The sequence below is a fragment of the Esox lucius genome, chromosome 4, assembly GCF_011004845.1.
Source record: "Esox lucius isolate fEsoLuc1 chromosome 4, fEsoLuc1.pri, whole genome shotgun sequence".
Classification (NCBI taxonomy): domain Eukaryota; kingdom Metazoa; phylum Chordata; class Actinopteri; order Esociformes; family Esocidae; genus Esox; species Esox lucius.
This window is the reverse complement of record NC_047572.1, coordinates 34,729,693-34,751,043: the sequence shown is the minus strand read 5'-3', so window position 1 is coordinate 34,751,043 and position 21,351 is coordinate 34,729,693. Positions and strand designations below refer to the sequence as shown.

The following is a 21,351-nucleotide window of genomic DNA, read 5'->3' as shown; positions in this document are numbered from 1 at the left end:
AAGTAACCAGGTAAAAAGAATCCAAAACTAACCAGTAATCAATTAAATAAAAAGTAAGAGTGTAAATTATCAATAAAGGTCACTGGTTAGTTATGAACTCTGTTTTCCTGATCATTTAGCTCTTCCTTAGGAACTTCCCAGAACTGATGAATACAGCTGAGTACTTCTACACCTCTTAATATTGGTACCTAGAAGCATTTTCTCTTCTTGGCTCTGTACTCAAAAAGTTTGGACTTGAAATCAAACAATTACTTCTAGAATAAAGTATCAATCATCAGGTTTATTTTCATCCATACAGTGCTTTCAGAAAGTATTCAAGCCCCTCCACATTTTGGTGTGTTAAAAAGATAAGTCTACACATACAGTGGGGAGAACAAGTATTTGATACAGATATGCATTTTTATCTTTTTCTTTGTAAAGCACATTGAATTGCTTCTATGTATGAATTGTGCTATATAAGTAAACTTGCTTGCTCCAGAGTAGGTTGGGTGTGCAGCATAGGTTACCATGGCGATGTAACCAGGTAACAACTGATCCACCTTCATGACACTGACAACTCAGGGTTCAACCTGAAGTTGAACCTGCTTCTTAGCATAGGTCTCAGGTGTCCATTGATCATCCTTTAGATGTCTCAAGAACTTAATTGGAGTCAATGTGTGGCAAATTTAATTGATAGGATATGATTTAGAAATACCTTTGAAATAGAATTGTGTCCTAGCAAAGAACTGAGGACTGTTATAAAATAAATGCAAAACCATTGAAAGCTACATCACTGGGAAATGGAAGAGGTTTGAATCTACAAAGACTTGTCCAAGAGCTTGTCCATGCAAACTATGTAACCAGGCTAGTGACCAAGAACTCCTTGGCTTCTCTAACAGACCTTCAGAAGTGTCTCTAGCAAGAACCATCTCTGCAGAACTCCATTAATCAGGTCTTTATGGTAGAGTGGCTGGACACTCCAGACTAAAAGGCACATACCGTCTGAAGGACTCTTTCAAGAAAATATTACTATAGGGCCTGAATGCCAAGTTCTGCTTCTGGCAAGAACAAAGTACTGCTGATCACCTGGCTAATTCCATCCCTTTGGTGAAGCATGTTGGAAGCATCATGCTGTGGGGATGCCTCTCAGCAACAAGGAATGGAAGACTTGAAGAAAGGATGACTATAGAAAAAGTCTGTTAACGTGCATGAGTGGCCAAGCCAAAGCTTGGACTTGAACCCCATTTAACATCTGTGGGGAGACTCACTAATATTCCCCATCAAATCAGACAGAGCTTGAGAGGATCTACAAGGAAGATTGGGAGAAAATGCCCAAATCCAGGCGTGCAAATCAGGCGGATGCATCCCCAAAAAGACTAAGCAGTGATCGCTGCCAAAAGGCACTGAATAAATGGTCTTAATACTCAGGTACATGATATTTAGGATTTTTCTTTCCATTTCACAAACATCTTGCTTTGTTATTATGGGGTACCGAAAGTATTGTGGCAATTAGCTGGACAGGTGTTCCTGGTGAGTCTGGTGTGTTCCATAACTTTAATAGTAATAGTGGTCATAATGTAGCAGAGTGGGACTCTCTTTAATAGTAATAGTGGTCATAATGTAGCAGGGTGGGACTCTCTTTAATAGTAATAGTGGTCATAATGTAGCAGGGTGGGACTCTCTTTAATAGTAATAGTGGTCATAATGTAGCAGAGTGGGACTCTCTTTAATAGTAATAGTGGTCATAATGTAGCAGGGTGGGACTCTCTTTAATAGTAATAGTGGTCATAATGTAGCAGGGTGGGACTCTAATAGTTATAGTGGTTACTAACAGGCAAAAACAGGAAATCAATCCACCCACATTGCCAGGCATCAACCAAAGGGACACCAACCAACCTTAACCACCCTGAATGAGGGCCGAGTATTGCCAGCAGCGTACAGCCCAATTGCACAATTGCGCAACAGAGAGACAACAACAAGCTAGTGACTCTTCCCCCGAAAGGCATTGGAGGGAGGGCATCCCAGTGGCGACGAGAGCCCACCTGGCAAGACAGCAAGGGTGGACAGTATCAAGCCTTGTGGTCACCTTCACGCCCCTAGGCCAGGCTATACCTAATCATAAACCGTGCTGTAGAGATTAGTTTGAATTTCTAACCTTAATTGGCAGATCATTCCACAGTAGTGGAGCTCTATGAGAAAAGCCCCTGCCTCCGGCTGTTTGTTTAGAAATTCTAGGTACAATTAAAAGGCCTGCATCTTGCAATCATAGGTTACGTGTAGGTATGTAAGGATCATTCCAGCAAGGTAAGTAGGAGCAAGTCCATGTATTGATATATAGGTTAACAGTTAAACCTTAAAATCAGCCCTAACCCTAACAGGCAGCCAGTGTAAGGACGATAGTACAGGAGTAATGTGTTCACATTTTTTTGTTCTGGTTAGGATTCTAGCAGCCAGCCCTTATTATAGGACCCTCACACACTCAGCCCTTAGGACCCTCACACCCACTCAGCCCTTACTATAGGACCCTCACACACACACATTCAGCCCTTATTATAGGACCCTCACACACTCAGCCCTTAGGACCCTCACACCCACTCAGCCCTTACTATAGGACCCTCACACACACACATTCAGCCCTTATTATAGGACCCTCACACACTCAGCCCTTAGGACCCTCACACCCACTCAGCCCTTACTATAGGACCCTCACACACACACATTCAGCCCTTATTATAGGACCCTCACACACACACTCAGCCCTTATTATAGGACTCTCACACACACTCAGCCCTTATTATAGGACCCTCACACACACACATTCAGCCCTTATTATAGGACCCTCACACACACATTCAGCCCTTATTATAGGACGCTCACAAACACTCAGCCCTTATTATAGGACCCTCACACACACATTCAGCCCTTATTATAGGACCCTCACACACACTCAGCCCTTATTATAGGACCCTCACACACACTCAGCCCTTATTATAGGACCCTCACACACACTCAGCCCTTATTATAGGACCCTTACACACACTCAGCCCTTATTATAGGACCCTCACACACACTCAGCCCTTATTATAGGACCCTCACACACACTCAGCCCTCCACTCTGGAGCAGAAAGTCTAAGTGGGGCAACTGTCACCATGACAACCATTCAAGATCTGATCACAGTGAAGTCACAGCACGTGTCACGAGATGGGGAACACACACTCATGCGTTCCAGACCATAGCACTTAGAGAGAGCATTATATCAAGGTTCTCTCTCCTAATCTGGAAACTGTGTGTATGTGTTTACATGTGTATGGGTGTGTTTTAGGTCTATCTATACTCATGGGGAACAAATGTCCCCATGAGTATAGTAAAACCAGAGGTCCCCATGAGGCAAAAGTAAATTTCCGGCTCAGGGTTTAGGTTTTGGATCAAATTTACAATTCATTTTAGAGTCAGAATTGGGGTTTGTTGGTTACGTTTAGGGTTAAGGTTAAGGCTTTACATCTAGGAAAAGTTTAGGCATACATTTTATTTTATTTAGGTTAAGGTTAGAGTTAGGGTAAGGATACGTTTAGGGTTAAGATTAGGGCAAGGGAGCATGCAATTTCTATTTTCTGGTCCACATGAGGATAGCCATATAAACTTGTGTGAGTGTGTGTGTGTGTGTGTGAGTGTGTGTGAGGGTCCTATAATAAGGCTGCTGCTTTAAATCATTTAGATGTAATAACAACAAAACACAGACTGAAGATACAGAAACACAACCCTTTCTCCTTTTCTCCATGTGTCTCTTGCTTTCACTCCCCCTCAATCTTCTTCTCTCGCACCCCTATTTCTAACACAATCTGCCCCCTCTCTCTCCCATTTCCTTTCCTCTCACCTCTATATTTTCTCTCTTTCAGTTTCTCATTCCCCCTCTCCCTCCTTTATTTCTTTCCTTTTTTCTCTTCCCCTTTCTCTGTCTCCTCTCTCCTGTCTCCTTTTCTTTCTTGGTCTTCCTCTCTCCTGTCTCCTTTTCTTTCTTGGTCTTCCTCTCTCCTGTCTCCTTTTCTTTCTTGGTCTTCCTCTCTCCTGTCTCCTTTTCTTTCTTGGTCTTCCTCTCTCCTGTCTCCTTTTCTTTCTTGGTCTTCCTCTCTCCCCGCTCTGTAAACACTCCCTATCTATTTCTTTTCCTATTCTGTTTACATGATTTGCTAAAATAATTCTCAATAAATACCCCAATAAATACTGTTTACATGGACGCGTCTGATATCAGGCAACCTAAAGGGACTAGTGAAGTGAAAATTGTTTCAAAGATGTAGGGGAAGGCGACTGGCTGGTTCTATGGTTAGGACCCCGATAAAGGTGTTAACATTTCTGAAAAAATGTGTTCATACAGATTACGATAAACACAGCGTTTCAGGGCCGTGCACACACCTTTCGAGCGGAATGGGCTGAAATGAAAAAAGAGGTCTCCCAAGACACCAATGGGACAAAAGGCCACTTCTAGAGTCTGAGGTGAAAGATGCAGTTTCAGACCCCCCCGGGGTCTATCTGTGAACATGCTTGATGCGTTTGCATAACTAATCCATAATCGTCTACATGCCTTATACTATTGAATATTTGTGGAGGTTAGTACCAAATCGGTTGCAGCAACCATGAGACAGGCATGTCCTGTTGTTTGGCTACCGATATAATCATTAGGCTGTCCTGTAGTTTAGCTACCAATATAATCATTAGGCTGTCCTTTTGTTTAGCTACCAATATAACCATTAGGCTGTCCTTTTGTTTAGCTACCAATATAACCATTAGGCTGTCCTGTAGTTTAGCTACCAATATAATCATTAGGCTGTCCTGTAGTTCAGCTACCAATATAACCATTAGGCTGTCCTGTAGTTTAGCTACCAATATAACCACTTGGCTCTCCTGTAGTTTAGCTACCGATATAATCATTAGGCTGTCCTGTAGTTTAGCTACCAATATAATCATTAGGCTGTCCTTTTGTTTAGCTACCAATATAACCATTAGGCTGTCCTGTAGTTTAGCTACCAATATAATCATTAGGCTGTCCTGTAGTTCAGCTACCAATATAACCATTAGGCTGTCCTGTAGTTTAGCTACCAATATAACCACTTGGCTCTCCTGTAGTTTAGCTACCAATATAACTATTAGGCTGTCCTGTAGTTTAGCTACCAATATAATTATTAGGCTGTCCTGTAGTTTGGCTACCAATATAACCATTAGGCTGTCCTGTAGTTTAGCTACCAATATAACCGCTAGGCTGTCCTGTAGTTTGGCTACCAATATAATTATTAGGCTGTCCTGTAGTTTAGCTACCAATATAACCGCTAGGCTGTCCTGTAGTTTGGCTACCAATATAATTATTAGGCTGTCCTGTAGTTTGGCTACCAATATAACCATTAGGCTGTCCTGTAGTTTAGCTACCAATATAACCACTAGGCTGTCCTGTAGTTTAGCTACCAATATAACCATTAGGGTGTCCTGTAGTTAAGCTCCTTCTCCACTCAGTTCTACTTCTCCACTGTAAATCCTTGTGGATCTAAGGAAAGCACTTTCTAAATTTCCCTGTCTCTTGCCCTGTTTAAACTTAGGAGGACATGATGTCTTTTTGGGGGGTTATGAACATACAGCGGTCAAGGTTCACTGTGAGATCTGCTAACAAAACTCTGTTTCTAGGGTCACAAAATAAGCATTTCTGAGTTTAAAAGTAATGAGGAATAAGGTCCAGAAAGTCTCATAACATTCCACCACTGCCCCAACTCTCTCCCAAATCGCCGTGGCCCAGTCCAGAGCTCAGTTTGTCAAAAACGAAATCAGGATGGCTATTCTCATTTTCCATGAGGTCGGTGCTCCTGACTGATGGGAAAAATTAAGTTTGTACTGAAGGAAGAAACCTTGGCAACAAGCCGCGTTCTCATCAAACTTCTCCTGAAGAAACAGATAGGCATTGTGGCCCAGACCCTGTATCAGCCGAAGAGACAGATGGGCATTGTAGCCAGGCCCAGACCCTGTATCAGCCGAAGAGACAGATGGGCATTGTAGCCAGGCCCAGACCCTGTATCAGCCGAAGAGACAGATGGGCATTGTAGCCAGGCCCAGACCCTGTATCAGCTGAGCGGTCAGGGATAGACACATCCTCAGGAGGATCTGCTGAAGGGCCCGGTAGGGTGTCCTGGCGCTGCAAGCGTTCCAGCATTTCCACCATGGCTGCTCTTAGTTGAGAGAGCTGTTGATGGTGTTGTTCAAGCAGGCAACCCTGTTCTCCCACTGTGTCTTTCAGTTCTGCTGCTTCCATGTTTGTAAGGTTGTTTATTCTGTCGCCTTTCTTGTTTCCACAAGTGTGGAAACAAATGTGGGAACCCAAAATGGTTTTAATATATTTAAACAAAAGACAGGTGGTGGCCAGAAAACTCTCAAAATGTGTCTAATGTACAAAAACAAAAAGACAGCTTGTCACTGCACCGGTAACAAACAGTGACACTGTGACAATAAATGATGAGCAGTAGACAAACAAAGAAATTCACTTAGTGATCAGGAGACAATGAGCTGTGCCAGAAGGCATAAGAGAGACTATGGGATCAAGTGGAAGATTATATGGTCAGAAGAGACCAAAGTAGAGCTTTTTGGCCTCAACACTAAGATCCATGTTTGCATAGCACTGCACCTAAACCTGAGAATACCATCCCTACCATGAAGCATGGTGGTGGCCGCATCATGCTATGGGGATGCTTCTTTACTTGAAAAAAAGGTCTGTGTCCTGAAGTGGCCCAGTCAAAGCCTGGACCTCAATCGAATTAAGAATATTTGGACACCAATTAATTGGTCCACTGACACTTGACCAATTATGCAAAGAAGAATGGGCAAAAATTGCTGTATCCAGTTGTAAGATAGTAAAGACTCATTGCTGTAATTGGTGCCAAAGATGTTTCTATTGACTGAAGGGGTGAATTTTTATGTAATCTATTATTTTCTGTTTTATATATGTAATTAATTCAGAACAATTTGGAGATTTTATTTTTCACTTTGACATTTTGTTATATTGTGACCCAAAAATACGTAGAAAAGGAGAGGAGAAAAGGAGGTAGGGAGAGATGGTGAGGAAAGGGGATGTGAGCCGGGGAGGAGGTGAGGAATTGGGAGGTGAGTGAGGGGGAGGGAGTTAGGGAGAGGAGGTAAGGAAAATGGAGTTGAGGTAGTGAGAGGAGGTGAGGTAGGTGGAAGAGGTAAGGTAGGGAGAAGTGAGGAAGGGGAAGATGAGGTAGGGGAAAGAGGTAGGTTAGGGAGAGGAGGTGAGATTAAGAAGGGAGTGGAGAGAAGGGGGAGCAGAATAGGGATATGATAGAAACCTTTAAATAGGTCAAAGGCAGTGAATATTTCAAGCTGTTGAAACGCAACAGAAACCCTGTCTTCAGCCGCAGGGTTAAACTGACGACAGACAAGATGTTTAACAAGCTATAGGTTCAACTGACCATAGACTGGATGTTTTACAAGATATAAGTTCAACTGACCATAGACTAGATGTTCTATAATCTATAGGTTTAATTTACTACAGACTAGATGTTCTATAATCTATAGGTTGAACTGACTACAGACTACGTGTTCTATAATCTATAGGTTTAATTTACTACAGGCTAGATGTTCTATAATCTATAGGTTAAACTGACAACAGGCAAGATGTTCTGTAATCTACAGGTTAAACTGACCACAGATAAATTGTTCTATAATCTATGGGTTGAACTGACTATAGTCTAGATGTTCTATAATCTATAGGTTGAACTGACCACAGACAAGATGTTTTATAGTCTATAGGTTTTATTGACCACAGACTGCATATTCCATAATCTGTAGGCTAAACTATCAAGCGCTTGTTTTGATCACAGTCATCATCTTGGTTAATCAATCAGAGTTAATGAGCTATGATGTCAGGTCATTAAATCATTTGATTACCTTTCATCCAGTCCAGCACCTGTTTGGCAGTCCATTTACTAACTGGTTCCATTACCAGAGCCATGACGAGTCTCCTATCTCCCAGTTCACCAAAGCACGGCACTGACAGCAGCACCGCCAGATCAGGAGAAGAAGGTAGAAGAAGCCAAAAACCTCACATCACATCTGGATACTTGCTGATCATTACCGGGTTAGAGGCAAAATACGCGTTCTTCTGCTTTGATGCTGTTCATCAGGGCTTTGCCCGTGCAGATTTGGTGAACAGAATGCCGTGGTGCAATTTACGCGCGCACGCTCTTTATCCCTCTTGTGTCGCCACACAAGCAGTGAATCGAGAGTCGGTGAGTGATGGAGAGAGCAACCCTGCCCCCCACCCCATCACCCGACGTAGAGCGCGAGATATGGAGGAACCCTGCCCCCCACCCCATCACCCGACATTGAGCGCGAGATATGGAGGAACCCTGCCCCCCACCCCATCACCCGACGTAGAGCGCGAGATATGGAGGAACCCTGCCCCCCACCCCATCACCCGACGTTGAGCGCGAGATATGGAGGAACCCTGCCCCCCACCCCATCACCCGACGTAGAGCGCGAGATCTGGAGGAACCCTGCCCCCCACCCCATCACCCGATGTAGAGCGCGAGATCTGGAGGAACCCTGCCCCCCACCCCATCCCCCTACGTTGAGTGCGAGATATGGAGCAACCGCGCTCATGCTATGTTGTGCAGCTGCGTAGGCTACCACACACGCACACTTGTACACATACACTCACCTATACAACTGTGAGGGCTACTGTCAAAGGAGGTGGAATTAAGTTAACAAAGAAAATATGAAAAATATATTTTTTTACATATGACCAACTGTAATAATAACATATATGGCATGGTTTAATAATGACATGACTTGTGGTCAATTCTGATAATAACGTGAGTTATGGCCATGTCTGATAATAATGGCCTGGTTTAATTATAACATGACTTATGGCCAGGTCTGATAACGAGTTATGGTCAGGTCTGATAATAACATGATTTATGGCCTGGTTTAACAAAAACATGACTAATGGCCAGGAATAATAATAACATATATGGCAATTTTTATCAATGAAATGATTTACCCCAAGTCTAATAAAAACATAACGTATGGCCAGGTGTAATAAAAACATAACGTATGGCCAGGTGTAATAAGAACATGACTTATGGCCAGGTCTGATAACGAGTTATGGTCAGGTGTAATAAAAACATAACGTATGGCCAGGTGTAATAAGAACATGACTTATGGCCAGGTCTGATAACGAGTTATGGTCAGGTCTAATAAAAACATAACGTATGGCCAGGTGTAATAAGAACATGACTTATGGCCAGGTCTGTTAATATGACTTACAGAAGCCATGTGGTATAATGATTTCTGTTTGCAATGGCAAATTTTTTTGTCATCCAGTAACAGGCAGTAAAGATCATTAAACCATACATTACAAAGATAGTATGTGTTATTTCATTGATTATGTTTACACAATCCTGGGATCCACAAGCTTTGTCAGACTGAATTCCTCAGTGCTCCTGGCCTCAGCTACAGAATGAGTGCATTTAGAATGTAAAGCAGATGTCTCTGAAGTAATGATTGTGGTGACCTACTCCACTGGCTTACTAATGTAAAGTAATGATTGTGGTGAGCTCCTATACAGACCTACTTATGTAAAGTAATGATTGTGGTGACCTCCTATACAGGCCTACTAATGTCAAGTAATGATTGTGGTGACCTCCTATACAGGCCTACAAATGTCAATTAATGATTGTGGTGACCTCCTATACAAGCCAACTAATGTCAAGTAATGATTGTGGTGACCTCCTATACAAGCCAACTAATGTCAAGTAATGATTGTGGTGACCTCCTATACAGGCCTACAAATGTCAAGTAATGATTGTGGTGACCTCCTCCACAGGCCTTCTAATATAGAGTAATGATTGTGGTGACCTCCCATACAGACCTACTTATGTAGAATAATGATTGTGGTGACCTCCTATACAGGCCTTCTAATGTAGAGTAATGATTGTGGTGACCCCCTATACAGGCCTTCTAATGTAGAGTAATGACAGGGCCTTTTGGGCCCTGTCCGGGGCCTCCCCCAGGTAGGGCCACAGTGTCACCGGACCCCTCCGTCTCAGTTCCAAGGTGTTACGCTGCTATATTATTGTGCTGGGGGATATGACGAATGCACTACTAACTTTTTTTCAGTCTCCTCCAGTTTTAAATTTTAGGAGATGAGGTCCTGGTCCACACCTGCGGATTACCTGGTTTGGGTGGCCCGTTGCTGTCCCTGTCCTTGTCCACCTGGTCATACTTCTGACCTAGTCTAAAATCAAATAGACTCTGGATTTATCCCAGAGAAATGTATTTATTATTCCAATTGGACTCTTAATATCTCACCCGGCACAGCCAGAAGAGGACTGGTCACCCCTCTGAGCCTGGGTCCTCTCTAGGTTTCTTCCTAAAATTCGACCTTCTTAGGGAGTTTTTCCTAGCCACTGAAATTCAACACTACTGTTGTTTGCTCCTTGGGGTTTAAGGCTGGGTGTCTCTGTAAAGCACTTTGTGAAAACTGCTGTTGTAAAAACTGCTTTATAAATACATTTGATTGATTGATGATTGTGGTGATCTCCTATGCAGGCCTTCTAATGTAAATTAATGATTGTGGTGACCTCCTCCAACAGGCCTTCTAATGTAGAGTAATGGTGGTGGCGGTGGCCTCTATAAGCCTACTAATGTAAAATAACAATGGTGGTGCCGTTATACGCCTACTAGTAGAGTTCTAAAATGCTAGCAGTTGAAACTTTACTATTAAGATGCTCAACACTTGATTCCAGCCAAATAGAGAGAAAAGAGAGTGATAAGAGACATTCAACATTGGGACTTGATTTAATTCTACCAGACTTCATGACTGCATTGAATTTGAACAGTTTCATTGAAACCTAAACATTCTTGTGGCCAAGTGTTCCAATGCTCTAGAACATGGCCTCCAGTGTACAGAGCTTCAGCATGGGTTCAAACCTAGAACACTGGGCTATCAGTGTTATAAAGGCTCTATGTCTAAAAGGATATCAGTGTTATAAAGTATCTATGTCTAAAAGGCTATCAGTGTTATAAAGTATCTATGCCTAAAAGGCTATCAGTATTATAAAGTATCTTTGTCTAAAAGGCTATCAGTGTTATAAAGGTTGTACATCTAAAAGGCTATCACTGTAAAAACTGTTTATATGTGTAATTACATTTTAACAGTGATATGAAGAGGTAATACCTACTCAAATGTAGTGGTATATTATATGACCATTATCATGGACAGTTATACCTAAGCTACACATAACCCCTTTCAGAATTTACCTGCAAAAGGATAATATGCACATCTTGATAATTTATTAGGATCTGAAAATACCTGCTGCTAAGTCAATTGTTACTCTCCTTACGGTCCGAACCGGAAAGATAGCCAGGTGAGACAACATTTGCTGATAATAAAATGCTGTGCTATATAGTTGATTAGACGAACAACTGGAATCGACTTTTTAGCGTAACATGTCTTTTCACTGTAACCCCTTATACTTCCCTTTACTCTCTTCTCCCTTCTCCCCCACAATGTCACAGCTGGGCGGGACATCACTGTGCTGAATGTCACAGCCCTGATCGCGATCTCCCATTGGCTTCTGTCTGCTACTACGTCACGATCATGATTAGAATTGATGATCGGACGTTTTGATTTCATTGTCTGGCGAGGGGACTGCTGAAGAAATCTACTGAATTCGAGCGGTCGTTGATTTGACAGCAAAAACAGGTACATGTCACACTGATTTGACTAATCACTGTGACAGATTTCGATGTGTTTCAGCTTAAGTCCGCTCTAGCCGGGGGTCAGGGAGAGTGACCATGATAAGACGAGAGAAATCAGAGATTCAACGGAAAAGTTTAGTCGGATCCAGTGGCCTGACTATGGCTGCCTTGGCCTGGATCTACTCTGGCGTCCTGTACGCGGGATTCAATTGTTTTTCTCCGGCGCTTTCTGCAGGTTGTTGGTTGTCTTCATTCTAGCAGTCGTAAAGTTACAGCCTATCATTCCGCTTCCTGCGTGGGAATCCTATTTCTGCTCCTCTCTCTGTCTGCCCTTGTGGTGGAATGGGTGGATGTGCGTTTTCTATATCAATTCGCTTTGCAATGTTTCCATTTTTTCATTCAGTGGCCATGCGCAGTGAGCTTGCCAAAATGGGGGTGTATGGGAAGCTAGCTAGCGAACGTCATTAGCACAGTTGCTTTGAGTGGCTAATCTAGTCTTATTGCCAACGTTAGCTAGGTAACATTATAAAGTGTTTCTTTTCGAAAACGCTTTTCTACAATGTGCTCTAACTTTGCGACCACGTAGTAGCTAATGTTGTATATTTGTTTAGGATAACTTTATCTAGGTATCATGAACTTATTTTGATTTAGGTAGAGTGCGCAAATGTTAGCAAGCTAGTTAGCAAGTACCTGTTATTGAAACCTAAACAGTTCAGTTGCATGTCTCCACACAGTTGATTCTTCTCCATTCGTCGTAACCAACCCATGGTCATAGTGGCGGAAACATGCATATCTCACATGGTACCCAAGGCAAGGAATGACTTAGTATGACCTGCTCAACTAGCGAGCTAGATCTACTCCTTGGAACACCCGGCTAACTAGCTAGCTCTACTCCAGGGCCTAACCAGCTAAACATCCATACTCCCAGCTAATTAACTTGTCCTAGGAACAGAGGTCTCCCTTTCAGCCTACTAATGATTGCAAAACAGTGTCTCCCCTCCGTATGACTACATATATGCCAGTACAATGAGGGATGCTGCTATGACAACCTGTTTCCTGGCCTATTTCCTACATCTTTCAATGTTCATAGTGGCCAGGTGAAATCTGATCCAGGGCTTTTGACTTGCTGTCAGTGAGTTCAAATCAGAAGGGCAGCTTTAGCTCAACTTTCAAGCAATCATGATGTCTGAATCTGTGGTTAGATAAAAGCCAGACCATGAGCCAACAATGTCTCAGACTAGCCAGTATAAATCTTAATCTATTGTATGGTTCCATAATCTGAGCAATAGGATATGTCAGGGTTTCCCAGAAGAATAAAGAATTAGGGGCTGGTGATCGGCTTGTTTCACTGAGCAGTGATTCTCAAACCCTTTTTGTTTTGCCTTGAACTAGCTCAGCTGAATGAAGCATTCATGTGCATGATAGTTAGTTGACAAGTGGTTTTAGGGGTGCTTGCTCTGGAATACATCTAGTACATGGGTTAATCCCCAGGACATGATAACCAGTGGTGAAGCACTGAACATTTGTACACCTGTATGGTGTTCCTCAAAACCTTTTAACAAAAATGTGGAATTATACAGTATCAATGTGATTAACAGCAGAGTATTCAACGGCAACATCAGGAGGGACATGCAGACTTCTGTAGAACTAGTTTCTTGGTCCAAAGCGAGTTGCTGGCCAGAAATGTATTTTTTTTATGTAAGTCGATTATAACCCTTAATATTTTATTCAGTTTAAAAAAGTCAAGAGTTCTGGAGTGTTTTTTTCTGATCCTATATATTATTATTTCTGTTTCATTAAATCCTTTAGACTGCAGGGCATATTTTAAACATATCTGCAGTTAAGTAATTTTTGTTTCTACTTTCAGAACCGTGGACACAGACAGAGGCAAATGGACCCTTCATGTCTCTCCCCGTGCCTACTGCAGCCCAGGAGACTAAGCTAGCATGACCCGCACGGCAGCCAGAACACGGTAGCGCCCAGACAAACACACAGCCAGAGGGCTTTTGCTTTCCTGCTCCAGGCTCTACTGGTGGTTCTGCTCCAGGCTCTACTGGTGGTTCTGCTCCAGGCTCTACTGGTGGTTCTGCTCCAGGTTCTACTGTTGGTTCTGCTCCAGGCTCTACTGGTGATTCTGCTCCAGGCCTGCTGAATGGCGGATCTATTCCCCTGCAGTAGCAGCAGCATGGACGCATGGCAGGAGAAACGAGGCCTGCAGACGGTGAGTTGAGAAACCCTCTGTAGAATAGATTTTCATGTTGCTCAGATGGTAGAGCACAACATTTCAAAGACTGACTGGATAAACTTCTTACTACTGTAAGTAGCGCAGGATAAAAGTGTCTGTTAAATGAAAATGTACAATGTTACAGCCCTGGACCAAAAGTACTTGGTCACTTTAATCTTATGTCGTTAAATTCATAGATAAGAATGTGCCCTTTAAGGTGGCTAAACTGCTGATGTCTGAAGTTGAGTATTATTTTCTAGAATGCTAAATATTTTTATATTTTTAGCATAGCTACCAGAATACTAACAGTAATAAAACTGCTACTAGAATGGTAACATTAATAAAACAATTACCCAAATGCTAACAGTAGCCTATTAAAACTCTTAGCTGAATGCTTACAGTAATAATAATACTACACTGGATTTAAAGTGCCTACAAAAAACCCAAGGACACTGTACAGCAATAGAAAACAGCAAGAAACATGAATAAAAAAATAATAAATAAAACCGTTGCTTAGCTAGAAATGAATGGGGACCAGGCTACGCTGAATGAGAAACCTGGCTGAAAAAGCCAGTTTTGAAAGTAATAAAGGGAGTCCAAGTTGTGGGTGATTTGAGGGAGTACCAGAGTTCAGTATTGTGCTAAATGCCCGATGTCCAAGAGTCAGTGAAGCAGAGACTACGCAAAGGTGTGTTCATGTGGAGATCGAATAGGTAATGGGGCAAGGTCAAGAAGAGCCTTGTATGTGAGGACCATGATCATATGGTTAATACAGAACTTGATCCAAGTGAAGGTGGTTCGGTGTAGGGGGATGTGTTCCCAGTGAAGGTGGTTCGGTGTAGGGGGATGTGTTCCCAGTGAAGGTGGTTCAGTGTAGGGGGATGTGTTCCCAGTGAAGGTGGTTCGGTGTAGGGGGATGTGTTCCCAGTGAAGATGGTTCAGTGTAGGGGGATGTGTTCCCAGTGAAGGTGGTTCGGTGTAGGGGGATGTGTTCCCAGTGAAGGTGGTTCGGTGTAGGGGGATGTCTTAGTGAAGGTGGTTCGGTGTAGGGGGATGTGTTCTCAGTGAAGGTGGTTCGGTGTAGGGGGATGTGTTCTCAGTGAAGGTGGTTCGGTGTAGGGGGATGTGTTCTTAGTCAAGGTGGTTCGGTGTAGGGGGATGTGTTCTTAGTCAAGGTGGTTCGGTGTAGGGGGATGTGTTCTTAGTCAAGGTGGTTCGGTGTAGGGGGATGTGTTCTTAGTCAAGGTGGTTCGGTGTAGGGGGATGTGTTCTCAGTGAAGGTGGTTCGGTGTAGGGGGATGTGTTCTTAGTCAAGGTGGTTCGGTGTAGGGGGATGTGTTCTCAGTGAAGGTGGTTCGGTGTAGGGGGATGTGTTCTCAGTGAAGGTGGTTCGGTGTAGGGGGATGTGTTCTCAGTGAAGGTGGTTCGGTGTAGGGGGATGTGTTCTCAGTGAAGGTGGTTCGGTGTAGGGGGATGTGTTCTTAGTCAAGGTGGTTCGGTGTAGGGGGATGTGTTCTTAGTCAAGGTGGTTCGGTGTAGGGGGATGTGTTCTTAGTCAAGGTGGTTCGGTGTAGGGGGATGTGTTCTTAGTCAAGGTGGTTCGGTGTAGGGGGATGTGTTCTTAGTCAAGGTGGTTCGGTGTAGGGGGATGTGTTCTCAGTGAAGGTGGTTCGGTGTAGGGGGATGTGTTCTCAGTGAAGGTGGTTCGGTGTAGGGGGATGTGTTCTCAGTGAAGGTGGTTCGGTGTAGGGGGATGTGTTCTCAGTGAAGGTGGTTCGGTGTAGGGGGATGTCTTCTCAGTGAAGGTGGTTCGGTGTAGGGGGATGTCTTCTCAGTGAAGGTGGTTCGGTGTAGGGGGATGTCTTCTCAGTGAAGGTGGTTCGGTGTAGGGGGATGTCTCAGGGGGATATCTCTCGGTGTAGGGGGCTCAAAGGAGAAACTTGGGTCTAAGGTGACACCCGATTCTTGACTTGGGAGGTTGGGCAGATGGAGCTGCTGTCATGGCTCACAAGATCACTTAAGAACAGCCGTCGGGGCCACCAACATGATCTCAGTTTATTTGTTGTTAAGTTTGAATAGATTAGAATCCAGCTTTTAATGTCCTTGAGACTGTTGGTTAGATATGGTACAGGGAAGTATGAGTTGGGTTTGGTGTGGATGTAAATCTGGATGTCATCTGCGTAACAGTGGAATGTAAGACCAGGGTGTCAGGTGATCTGGTCCAGGGGTAGCATGCAGATGATGAACAGCAGGGCTCTAAGCACGGAACCTGAGATACGCCTAGATTGACAGGGGTAGGGGTATTTAATGTCTCCAAATGACACAAACTGCTTCCTGTTTGCCAGTTAGGATCATAACAAATCAAGGGCTGTTTCTCTGTGTTTGAGGAGAATAGTGTAGCAGAGAGGTCTATGAGAAGCATGATGTTAAAATGGCTGAAGTCAGCCACAGTGAGGAGGTTGTTGATGACTTTGATGAGGTCAAACAATAATGAAACTTTAACCAGAATACTAACAATAATGAAACAGCCACAACTTTGTAATGGAATGTTTAGAGCAGTTTTACATTCCTAAACCTAGGAAATCATGAATTTCTTTTTTCAATTATATTTAATCAGTTAATATTCACATGTACATCACCATTTTATAGAACTTCTAACCATGGGGAGTATGGCTTATGGACTAGTGAAGGAGTTTACAACCTCTAACCAATAGAGGTTTGGATAATGGACTAGTAGAAAGGTTTGGAACGTCTAACCAATAGAGGTTTGGATAATGGACTAGTAGAAGGGATAACACAGGAAGTTACTTGAATTGAGTTTGAAGTGACATAGTCCACATAAGTTGTACTGCGTTAACTTGGAGCATTATATTATCGGGGGATATACAGGGCTGTGAAGGCGCCAGCCTCGAGCCTTAACTCTGAATAGTTTTTTTGTATCTTTTCTTTAGCTCCTCATTACAAGGTCATTGTGTACTTCTCTGTGTTACTGGCTTCTGCAAAACTGACCTCCCAAATGCCCAGCCTGACCAGTTTTTGAGGGCAGGGAAAAAAACATATTCTGTTGTTCCCTGCCCAAACCCCAGTCAGGCTGGATGGTCCACAGGGTATAAGCAGTCCAAACGCTCACATAATGTATCCATATTACGTGTTGTCTACATGTTAAAGCTTATCACCGAAGGGTTAAAGGGGCATCAGTAATGAAGGTTAATTCTGCTTCAAGAGTATGAGATGCTTTATTAACAAGTGCAAACATAACAGCAACATGTCTGAGGACATTACCATTTTGCATAACTCCACCTGTATTTCTTTACATTTACTTCAGTGGTAATGGGAGCACTGCTAAAATGAGAGAAGACCTCCATGAAGTTCTAGTGGTGCAAGCACCAATTAAATCAATTCCTAAATTAATATGGGTTTGTTTCCGTTTTCTAGTTTATTGACCAATGACTGGTTTCCCTCAGATGAACCTGCGGTCTGTGTTCACGTTGGAGCAGCAACGAGTTCTGGAGCGATACTATGACAACGGGATGACTAATCAAAGCAAGAGCTGCTTCCAGCTGATCCTTCAGTGTGCTCAGGAGACCAAGCTTGACTTCAGCGTGGTGCGGGTATGGCATGCCCTCTACCACTATAAAGCTGTTATTACCATACACTTGTTGATCTATAACCTATGTCTATTCAGCTGTTATTACCATACACTTGTTGATCTATAAGGTGTCTATTCAGCTGTTATCATCATACACTTGTTGATCTATAACCTCTATATACACTCACCTAAAGGATTATTAGGAACACCTGTTAAATTTCTCATTAATGCAATTATCTAATCAACCAATCACATGGCAGTTGCTTCAATGCATTTAGGGGTGTGGTCCTGGTCAAGACAATCTCCTGAACTCCAAACGGAATGTCAGAATGGGAAACAAAGGTGATTTAAGCCATTTTGAGCGTGGCATGGTTGTTGGTACCAGACGGGCTGGTCTGAGTATTTCACAATCTGCTCAGTTACTGGGATTTTCACGCACAACCATTTCTAGGGTTTACAAAGAATGGTGTGAAAAGGGAAAAACATCCAGTATGCGGCAGTCCTGTGGGCGAAAATGCCTTGTTGATGCTAGAGGTCAGAGGAGAATGGGCTGACTGATTCAAGCTGATAGAAGAGCATCTTTGACTGAAATAACCACTCGTTACAACCGAGGTATGCAGCAAAGCATTTGTGAAGCCCCAACACGCACAACCTTGAGGCAGATGGGCTATAACAGCAGACGACCCCACCGGGTACCACTCATCTCCACTACAAAAAAGAGGCTACAATTTGCACAAGCTCACCAAAATTGCACAGTTGAAGACTGGAAGAATGTTGCCTGGTCTGATGACTCTCGATTTCTGTTGAGACATTCAGATGGTAGAGTCAGAATTTGGCGTAAACAGAATGAGAACATGGATCCATTATGCCTTGTTACCACTGTGCAGGCTGGTGGTGGTGGTGTAATGGTGTGGGGGATGTTTTCTTGGCACACTTTAGGCCCCTTAGTGCCAATTGGGCATTGTTAAATGCCACGGCCTACCTGAGCATTGTTTCTGACCATGTCAGTTAAGGCAGTTCTGAAGGCGAAAGGGGGTCAAACACAGTATTAGTATGGTGTTCCTAATAATCCTTTAGGTGAGTGTATACAGCTGTTATGATCATATACTTGTTGATTTATAACCTTTGTATTAGGGCTCCACGATTATTTGAATTATATTCAGATTTACGATATTGCCATGTGCAATATCCAAATCACAAACTTAAGCAATTTTCAGCTCCAAAAAAGGTGAATGAGATGCACTTAACATTATTACTTCCATAATGGTTTTCCTTGCGGGTGCTGTAGGTTTTCCTGGACTAATTTTGTTTAAAAACTTGATGGATTTTCAATGTTAGTTTGAGCTAACACTACAACTGAAACTTTCCGCGAGGAATGCTAATGTAACAGCCAAAGGCAGTGTGAACAACAGGAAAATATGACTTTTTTTACACATTTCTGTATGGATTTTCTTACGATCATAACAACCTCATGTACACCTAACCTTTTGGCAGATATCTAACTCGATACAAACGCTATTGCATTAAATGAGTAGTTAAATAGTTTGACACAGGCTGCACCTTCAAATTGGTAATTATGTAAAATGTTTAAAAAGCATTTTGATTTTTATTAATTTTGATTGCACATTATGTTGGCTATGATCTCTATTTTAAATGAGATTATCTACTCTGTTTACACCAATGTTTGAAAATTGCAAATTTACTGTAATTATATTTGTCAAAGAAATCACGATACATTTTTTTATCCAAATCGTGGAATCCTATTCTGTATCTATGCAGCTGTTATGCCATGATCTTAGGCTTGCTATTTGCTTTGTAATATTGGTGCTAGCTAGCTAATTCATTGTCAAGTTATGGATGGACTGACACTACACATTCGCAAACCTGCCAAGCAATTATAGCCCAATTCTGACACGGTTATCCAATCGAACTGCTATAGGTGCCACTTTATGGTGTACTATAATGAATACTACGATTTGACTGAATCATTAGATGGAAGAGGTTCTGCAATGATTATAGTATTTCAGCTTTGAGTATTACTGATCATAGTGTCTCTGCAGACTTAGTTCTTATGTAGTACATGGTGTTAACTCTGACCCTTTCTGCAGACTTAGTTCTTATGTAGTACATGGTGTTAACTCTGACCCTTTCTGCAGACTTAGTTCTTATGTAGTACATGGTGTTAACTCTGACCCTTTCTGCAGACTTAGTTCTTATGTAGTACATGGTGTTAACTCTGAGCCTTTCTGCAGACTTAGTTCTTATGTAGTACATGGTGTTAACTCTGACCCTTTCTGCAGACTTAGTTCTTATGTAGTACATGGTGTTAACTCTGACCCTTTCTGCAGACTTAGTTCTTATGTAGTACATGGTGTTAACTCTGACCCTTTCTGCAGACTTAGTTCTTATGTAGTACATGGTGTTAACTCTGACCCTTTCTGCAGACTTAGTTCTTATGTAGTACATGGTGTTAACTCTGAGCCTTTCTGCAGACTTAGTTCTTATGTAGTACATGGTGTTAACTCTGAGCCTTTCTGCAGACTTGGGTCGGAAACAAAAGACGGAAGCTGGCCTCCAGGGCCGACCAGAACGGGGCCGTATCCCACTCCTTATCCAATCACGGCCAGGCTGGGGGAGCTCTGTCCAATCACGGCCAGGCTGGGGGAGCTCTGTCCAATCACGCCCAGGCTGGGGGAGCTCTGTCCAATCACGGCCAGGCTGGGGGAGGTCAGTCCAATCACGGCCAGGCTGGGGGAGGTCAGTCCAATCACGGCCAGGCTGGGGGAGCTCTGTCCAATCACTGCATGGCCGGAGGAGCTCTGTCCAATCACACTGCTGCTGGTGGCGCACTAGTAGCGGGCGCCATGTTTACAGCAGAGATGGCAGTGGCTCGGAACATCCAGAGAGGCTCCTCCCACCTCCTCCATCAGTCCTCTTCCTCCTCATCCCCTTCCTCTCCTCTCAGCTCTGTCAACAACAACAACAACAATGATGTAATCCTCACTGGGATATATTCTTTAGGCTCCTCGTCTCGCCCGCGCCCTGTCATAAAGCCTCTCAGTCACGCTGACCCTGAGCTGTCTGCACATGTCCATCAAACTCTGCTCAACCAATCACAGCACAGGAGGAACAATTCTGTCTCAACCCCTATCCAGCTCCACTCTAGGTTGGATGCAGTGTCAGGACCTCGCTTCAAACCACATTCCTTCTCCTCCCCACCCTCCATCTCCACACCCCCTGGGCATCCACTCTACAGCGTGTCCAGAACCGAGCGCTTCCCCACGGGGGGGGCCCGAGCTGGGGGTGCAGTTGGAGGGGTACCTCGGAGTTGGGCCAGACAGTATGGTTCTGTTCAGTCTGGGCCCTGGCCCTCTTCCTCCCAGACCAGACCACATAGTAAACCCCAGCCTCTTCCAACTCACCCCCCCAGGACCTGCCCATCCCCCCCTCCCCAACCCCCTCCTCCACACAACCCTCCCCCAGAACACTCTCCTCGTATACAGCAGGTGTTCAGCCTATCAGAGAGGGGTGAAGAACAGGTACTAAGACAAGGACAGCCTTCTGATAGGAATAGGCAAGAGAGGCAGAGGCCCCGCCCCTCTGACGCAATTGGCGGGCTCTCTATCGCCATGGAAACAGGTGATGAAGAGGATGAGTGGCGGAGGGAGGAAGAGTTATCCAACATGGCAGCTGCAGCCCATGGGAACCTCCAGAGAGGCCAAGGGGGGAGGGACAGCATCAGCCCCAGCAGTGGAGAGGGATCTGGGGAAAGAAGTGGCCTGGCATCCCCCTCTCTGGTCC

General features: G+C 43.6%; 2 protein-coding genes across 13 annotated transcripts in view; one reads left to right on the top strand and one right to left on the bottom strand.

Moving 5' to 3' along the window:
• Positions 1-8,273, bottom strand: part of LOC105030213 (connector enhancer of kinase suppressor of ras 2) — a 61,564-nt gene extending 53,291 nt beyond the window's left edge. For all 5 annotated transcript variants that reach the window (XM_034291934.1, XM_029119491.2, XM_034291939.1 and 2 more), the window contains exon 1: positions 7,922-8,273. In XM_034291934.1, coding sequence (XP_034147825.1) covers positions 7,922-7,985 — 64 coding nt within the window. In that variant the 5' untranslated portion in view covers positions 7,986-8,273. The remainder of the gene's footprint in view (positions 1-7,921) is intronic.
• Positions 8,274-11,494: 3,221 nt separating this feature from the next.
• Positions 11,495-21,351, top strand: part of hdx (highly divergent homeobox) — a 19,038-nt gene continuing 9,181 nt past the window's right edge. The window contains exons 1-5 of one of the 8 annotated variants that reach the window (XM_029119448.2): positions 11,495-11,741; positions 13,605-13,958; positions 17,426-17,572; positions 20,091-20,177; positions 20,208-21,351. The exon at positions 20,208-21,351 is cut by the window's right edge and continues 80 nt beyond it. In XM_029119448.2, the coding sequence (XP_028975281.2) occupies positions 13,890-13,958; positions 17,426-17,572; positions 20,091-20,177; positions 20,208-21,351 (1,447 nt within the window). In that variant the 5' untranslated portion in view covers positions 11,495-11,741; positions 13,605-13,889. Of the gene's footprint in view, positions 11,742-11,893; positions 11,973-12,026; positions 12,090-13,037; positions 13,436-13,604; positions 13,959-17,396; positions 17,573-20,090 lie in introns of those variants that run through there. The other 7 variants (XM_029119449.2, XM_029119447.2, XM_029119443.2 and 4 more) reach the window with 7 other exon arrangements.